Raw genomic sequence first — 7,145 nt, forward strand, 5'->3', positions numbered from 1 at the left:
CATAGTTGTATGTGTTTGAGGAGAGCATGGGATGTCCATAGTACAGCTCTGTGGGGCCTTCCCAACACAAACACAGCCAGGGGCCACAGTTCAGCTCTCAGTAGCTAATACAGGCCCAGAGGGGTTAAAACAACAGGACAGACAACTGCTGCTCCGTTCAGGAGAAAATAGACACTATAAGCCTCGTAGATCCCAGCTCCCAGAGTCCACTGTTTATCACAGCACGCACAACACACAGCTCAGCTTTCACATACAGTACAATGAACTACAGTGCAACACTGTGTCCAGAGCCTGTAAATACCGTTATCTAGTGTATATAATCAAGTTGTCTGTGTGTGTGTGTGTGTGTGCGTGTGCGTGTGCGCGTGTCTGTCTTTTATGCACGCCCACACCCCAGGGTTAGATTGGGCTTTCCATGGCAGTGAGTTATGATCTGGGGAAGGTAATGGGCACCTTTTTGAAAACTTAAAATCTATACTGCATGGAAGTCAATGGAGAGGCTGAAACTCTGCATAGTGGATGACTGAAGTCATAGTACAATCATCACAGACTGGCCTCCAGGACATGGAAGATTGACAGTGTAGTGTGCACATGAGATGCAAGATTGAGTGAAGAACACACCTGGTGCGCAAGATGGAAGATTGACAGCAGATGGCATGAGATGGAAGGTCATGGCCAGGTCAATACCTTTGTGCCTATTTCACCCATATAATAAAACTGGGAACGCTGCTAGTATTAAATATAAATACCTATAAGTGTATTACTCTGTTCAAATCCATCAGAGTCAATATTATTTACTCCTGCTCGACTCTGGTGCACTTGCTCATGGACTACTGGGGTGGACACTACTGAACCTTGACAGAGGCCGGTTAAGGATAACAGTTGTGAGACTCACTTTTATTCACTCATACATTCATTGTTGATAGATTGTATATATGCTAATCATATTCAGTGTTGATAGACTGTACATACATTATCCACACAATCCCTGCTGCTGAAGGCCAGCTGACACTGTACATATATCAGCCTCATATTCACTGTTGACAGTCTACTCTGTAGATACATTATATTCATTCATATTCACTGGTGATAGATGTATATTCATGCTTACTGGTGATAGATTGTACATTGTACTTATATTTATTGATATACATTTGAATATATTATATTCAATATATATTGAATATACAAATCAGTCAGAGCATGTGCTACTGTTAGACCTAGTCTATTTATTTAATTTTTATCCTTATTCTTTTTTTGTACCTATCCTGTTTATACATGAATTGATGCTGTTGCTGCTACACCTGAATTACAATTACTTACAATCAATGTAATATAAATACTCATACAGTCAGTGTGATATTCTGCTCACATAAATACTCTATCACACTCAGTTTATATAAATACACTAGTCTCTACAATATTAAATGTAAATACTCAGTTAGTGTAATATAAACTGCCTATCTAGAAAGAATATTACGTAAAATACAGACATGCACACACAAGGCTTGCAATGGAGAGATGGTGGAGTGATAAGCTGCCACATAGCTGTGCCCAGGGACCATGTGCTATGGTGCCTTGCTCAAGATGACCTCAGCAGTGCCCAGGAAGTGAACTGGTACCTCTCCAGCTACCAGTCCTCACTCCGTACTGTGGTCCATGCTGGAATTGAACCAGCCACCCTCCGGCTCCCAAGCCAAGCCCTATGGACAAGTTTTTTTTATATGAACATACTATAGCTATAACCTCCCAGACTAGTGTGCTGAATGAATGAATGAACTCAAACAACCCCTTTGTCTGAGTTTCCTGATGGAAAGAATATCTAAACAATGGCACTGTATTCAGTCAGTGTTGTGATGTTATTAAAGAAGCATTTTATTTGTCATCTGATGCTGAAACATGTTCAAGATAAAAAAAATGGAACGTATGAAATTAAATAAATACATTTGAATTGATTGAAGTCGGTAAAAGTGAAAGCAAGAGATCCTCACAGCAGGTTCTGAATGACCTTATACAAACTCTACTCTTACATCCCTACCCATTCAAAAACACATCAAATACTGAAAAACAATCAAATCTGCATACGTAAGTAATTTAAACCAGTTTTGCTTCTTAATCTCCCATTTCCTTTAAATCATATCAAACTATCTTAACTTTATTCCCATGCAAATCAAGTTGTTTCAAAGATATGTATGTAAGTTATGTAATTTTGATCCCAGTGACCTATCCTGTTTCAAGAGTTTTGAGGCAAGTGACACGATCTCTTCCTGTTCAGAGAAACAAGCAATATATTAAGACATGATGATGTAAGGACATAACTCTTTTTTTCAGTGTATAACATGTCCACTAGACCTGAGTGTTTTATTTTTCCTATAAGCTACAACTCACTTCACAAACATCTGGATTCCTGTCAGTCGTTGTCAACATAGAAACATCTAACACACTTAGTGCATTCCATTCCATTCATGTAAGTCCATCTTTTGTCCATTAACCTTCGTCAACCTTGTTAAGGCTCGTTAAACTAATCATGCGTTCATTGGGATGACTTTGATCCCATGTGCGTTGATGTAGGTATGGAGGACGTTGACCCTCTTCTCTATGACATCGATGAGTTTGTCGATGCCCCGCCTCCCTCCCTGGCTCTCCCAGTACACCTGGTCCATGAACAGAGACTGGAGGAGTCTCTCCCTCAGCTTCCTGGTCCTCAGCACACCCACCGCCTGCTCCGGCAACCTGAAGAGAGACAGACAGAGAGACAGACAGACAGAGGAGAAAGACAGCAGGTGATCAGTGTCTTCCTAGTCTCATGTTCCCAGACAAGTGGAAATCTCCACCTGCTGTATCAATACGTCTTCTTGTCACATATAAATTCAATGCAGTTTCTAGAACAGCGGCGAGAAAGGCCATAACAAACCTACGCCTACTGCTTTAAAGACAAATCATATCACCTTCCCAATATGAAGGGCCGTTTGATTGGTTTGATTCCGCAATGGAGAATTATGTCCACCCAGTTGAGCGAAGGGTTTAGAAACTGGCTTGCGGGTCTAGTGATTTCCTATTTCCTTCAAAGATTCCTTCAGATTTCATACTTTATTGTCTCCAAAGGGAAATGCTTTGTACATATCAGACAACAGCACAGTACAGTACATACAACAGCACACAAGAAACAGTACAATGACAGACAGCTGAACACACTCAGACCTGTTGCGTGGCATATTGTTTGAGTCGGCTATGGCTGCAGGTATCAGGTATCCAAAGCAAGCCCTAGTCCAGCGAGATTGGGAGTGAGGAGACCAATTATCCTGCCAGAGGCAGTGTTGGGTATGTGTGGGTTTGGCCCGGCTAGTAACGAATAACAATATGTTAAAGAAGCAGCTGGAGCTGAATAATGCTCTGGTAAAGCTTCAAGGCATTATGGCACACGTGTTTGAGCTGACTTTAGATCAGATTTGATTTTAGTTTCGAATAAGTTTGACAACATTTTTGTCTTTGTTTTTTACTATTTTAATCTCATATTCCCTGAGACATTCCCATTATCATCACTGATTATTGTGAACGTTTCTTATCATCTCGACATCTCAAAAGGTTTTCACTAATGACAACAAGAATCCCTCACTGATGACATCCAGGTGGACGTAGTGTAAAGATACCTGATCTCAGACTAACTCTGAACAGCAGAGGAGGTTGGGCTGTGTGATTGGAAGATCAGAGGAACTCTGGTAAGAGGAGATGGGACAACTGTCCCTGCCAGGCACAGCGGAGCCTGCCCCGCCACCCTGGTCCCTGCGGTGTGACTGACAGATAGATTTATTGATCACAAGACAGATGAAATGTCAAGCATTTCCCCAAGGCATGGAGAGAGACAGACACATACAGTAGCTAGTATACCTCGTTACACACTCACAGGGGGCTCTGTGATGGTCACCTACTTTCATGTTATGCCCTTTTTTCATATTATACTGTTTAATCTGTACTCATTTCAGTTTTTGGTTTTTACTTACTTCTACACAGGCTTCATAGAATGTGTGTCAGAGAATCAATTTTAAAATATTGCTAATTGTGTTTAATTTGTTCAGCGACAAAATACATATCAGACCTGCGCCTGGCCTGCTAAGTTAAAACTTTCAATTTAATATTTTTATTCTGGGTTTTTACAAATTAAACTTGTATGAGCTTTATACAATAGAATGTTTCTGATTCTACACTTGCATAATGCTTAATTTATACTGAAAATAGCCAATCTACTGTACAAGCTCACAATGCATGCTGCGTTGTGATGCACTGTGAAACGTGGAGCTTTTGGCATAAATCAGGCTTCAATTCAGTAGTTTTTACTTCTCACACTCTTCCAACTCACTCTCTGATTCCCTCTAGGATTCTGAAGTCCAGGTTGTCCTCGTTGCGGTCAAAGAACCCCTTGTTGTTGGTGAAGACCAGGTGTCTGGGGTCGTCAGCCCTGTGGATGATGTTCGCCAGTGGCACGTGGTCTCTGTTGACACACTCGGCATGGTGGCCCATCTCTACACACAGGTCCTCCTGCCGGGGCCTGAAGCCACAACAGCTCCGGTCTAGACGGTTATAGATCTAAACATAAAGTTACATTTCAGGTGTCTGTTGATGGTATGATGGTTGAATAAAACACAGCCCTATACAGATCTGGGATTGAATCCAAAGTATACACAGTAACATACTCTGTGCTAATTTAAATTAACACTTTATGGTCCATCTGAGTAAATGTGTATACTCTCAAAGTTAAATGAACACTGCTGAGGATTGCCCTGTGTTCTAAACGTTTCATCTTTGTCCACAGTATTGTACCTGCAGCAAGAAGTCAAACACAGCCACTTTGCTCCATTCATAGTGGTGAATGGTGGAGCAGCCAGAGTCCAATTTAGGCATGATGTTTTTATGCCAACATCTCTGTTTCAGAGAGCTTTGGTACTCCTTCCAGGTTAAAACCACAGTCGACCTGGCCGCCACAAGGCCTCCTGGGTAGAGAGATGGATCCCATGACACCACAGCACACGGCTGGCCATCTAAAGACAGAAGGATTACATGGACAGATGTTCATTTCTTCTTTTTCTTTTATACACCCTTTTCTCATGCTAATTGATTGCTCCCCACACAGATTTCTGTATGTGTCACTGCTGTTGTATCCTCACTGGCTCACCTGCCAGTGAGGAGCCCCTACCGGGAGGACATAGAGCCTTCATCCTACTCCTCCCGCCCAACACTCCCTGCTGACAGCCAGGTACCGTCCCAGCACGTAGGAGTACGTGCAGTGACAAATATCACCCACGCCCTCCCTACTCGGCTTCCCTCCCTCAAACATGGGCCAAATGTGTTCGTGTGGACACTCGACAAAGCCAGATACACCGCGGTGGATTCGAACCCCCAGACGCCGCTGTATACTTTACCACTGTGACACCTGAGCGCCCTTGATGTTCAATTCTCACTTATTGTTCAAAAGCTTCAATCCCCTCGGTCTCATTGTGAGTCACTCTGGGGGAAAAAAATCTAAAATGTAAATGGTGAGGATTTTTTTTTTTGGGGGGGGGGGGGCAATTTAATTCCTCAGTGTCACCTTTAATCAATCAATCGGTTTATGGACAGCTCAGTGATCACGCTCAGTTCAACAACAGCATCAGCAACACCACAGACAGACATCAATATCTGATTGACACAGCAGTACAGCCAGACAGTATTAACGGACTGTATAACAGAACAAAATTCACATATAAGATTGATTGAAATAGGTGCTGTAGATGAAATAATCAAGATATTAAAATGGGGGGTCCCCAGCTAAATTTGTTAACATAGTGTCACAATCATTTTTACCACTTTAACCATAATTTGGGTATACAAGCTCATAGCGCTATGAGCTTGTAGATCTACTATTTTTGAAAAATCGTGAAAATGTTTGCAAATCTTTGATTATATATTATTTTTAAAGCAAACATTAAGTTGTAACTCAAATCTTTGCTTCTGGGGGGGTCCCTGGAATACATATCATTTTGAGGGTCCTTGACATGAAAAAGTTTGAGAACCACTGGACTTAAGCAGTGAATAAAATCGCTTGCATCATATACCATGTATCAAAGCGAAGCTCCTGCTCACAGCCGGCACCGTCCTGTTCAGACCGAGCACGCGGTCCAGGTGGAAGGCGAACACCTCGCTGGTGTCCACGGGTCTCTTTATGACCCCACACTGTTCCCACTGGCACACTTTGTCTCTTTGTTTTGTCGGTGAAACAACAACGTTCGTGTCACTTTCGAACAACAAGAAAGAAGACGGATCAGACTCAGAGCCCTTATTGTTATTATACGAGACCTCTTTGATGCGCAAAACCTTGGCGTCGGCGAGGAAGCGCATGAGACGCACGTCCTCCGCGCTGAACCACGGCGGTGCCTTGTGACCGTACGTTCTGATGGAACTAACGTCATGTTGTGACCGATCATCATCTCTACCTGTTACACTGTGCAACAATCTGTAATCAATGTCTCTGCTCTCTTTCCGAGACGTTTTGGATCCGAACGCACGCGTTTTTTGCGCGCCGTCCCCGATCCTCTCCAAAGCGTTCGCTTTAACGTGCGTAAAAGCGTCGTTATTGTCTGTTTTGTTCCTTCTTGCTTTCCTCCGCAGTTTGGGCTTGACTGTTCCCCGGATCACAGCCGGCTTGAGACGCTTATTAGACCTCAGTGTTATGTACACCACGTTGGACTGCAGTGTCGGGGCTGCTATGTCATTAATACCAGCGTTATTCCCAGTTCCACCGGTCAGCGGGTCTTCTGGCCGAGCTGCGGTCAGACCCAGATTATACAGATTATTATATACATTGTTTAATCGGTATTTATTGTCCTTATCAACCCGTCTGTATCCAACCTGTGACACCACAAAAAACAGGTAGACGAAACAAACCCCGGCGACGATCAGATTCCTTCTCGACGGAGGACACCTTCGAAAGCTGCTGCTGCCGACCAGTCCGAGGAGGAGAGACCACCAACAACATGTCCAGTGAAAGAGAGACTTCTTCTCCATTACCTACTACAACTTTATCAGGTTATTGTTAACATGGTTATCAGAGCGGATCTCTGTTGTTGCGCCAAAGTCAGACCGGGGTTATTGTTAACATGGTTATCAGAGCG

General features: G+C 43.0%; 1 protein-coding gene across 1 annotated transcript; it reads right to left on the reverse strand.

Annotated features, from left to right (window-relative positions):
* Positions 1 to 1,851: 1,851 nt before the first annotated feature.
* On the reverse strand, positions 1,852 to 7,145 carry gask1b (golgi associated kinase 1B). The gene is made up of 4 exons (XM_080416241.1): positions 6,090 to 7,145; positions 4,819 to 5,036; positions 4,358 to 4,584; positions 1,852 to 2,733 (listed from the first exon to the last, which is right to left on the reverse strand). The coding sequence occupies exons 1-4, from the start codon at positions 7,036 to 7,038 to the stop codon at positions 2,526 to 2,528; spliced, it is 1,602 nt and encodes a 533-aa protein (XP_080272367.1). The 5' UTR covers positions 7,039 to 7,145; the 3' UTR covers positions 1,852 to 2,525.

The sequence above is a fragment of the Gymnoscopelus braueri genome, assembly GCF_963280865.1.
Source record: "Gymnoscopelus braueri genome assembly, chromosome: 20".
Lineage (NCBI taxonomy): Eukaryota > Metazoa > Chordata > Actinopteri > Myctophiformes > Myctophidae > Gymnoscopelus > Gymnoscopelus braueri.

What these genes read in the sequence shown, in the direction of transcription:
- gask1b (XM_080416241.1), bottom strand. Translation starts at nt 7,038, where the DNA reads ATGGAGAAGAAGTCTCTCTTTCACTGGACATGTTGTTGGTGGTCTCTC. An exon ending in TGTTTGACTTCTTGCTGCAG is followed by an intron (nt 4,585 to 4,818) that starts GTACAATACTGT and finishes CTTTATGTTTAG; the next exon opens with ATCTATAACCGTCTAGACCG. An exon ending in ATCCTAGAGGGAATCAGAGA is followed by an intron (nt 2,734 to 4,357) that starts GTGAGTTGGAAG and finishes GTCTCTCTTCAG; the next exon opens with GTTGCCGGAGCAGGCGGTGG.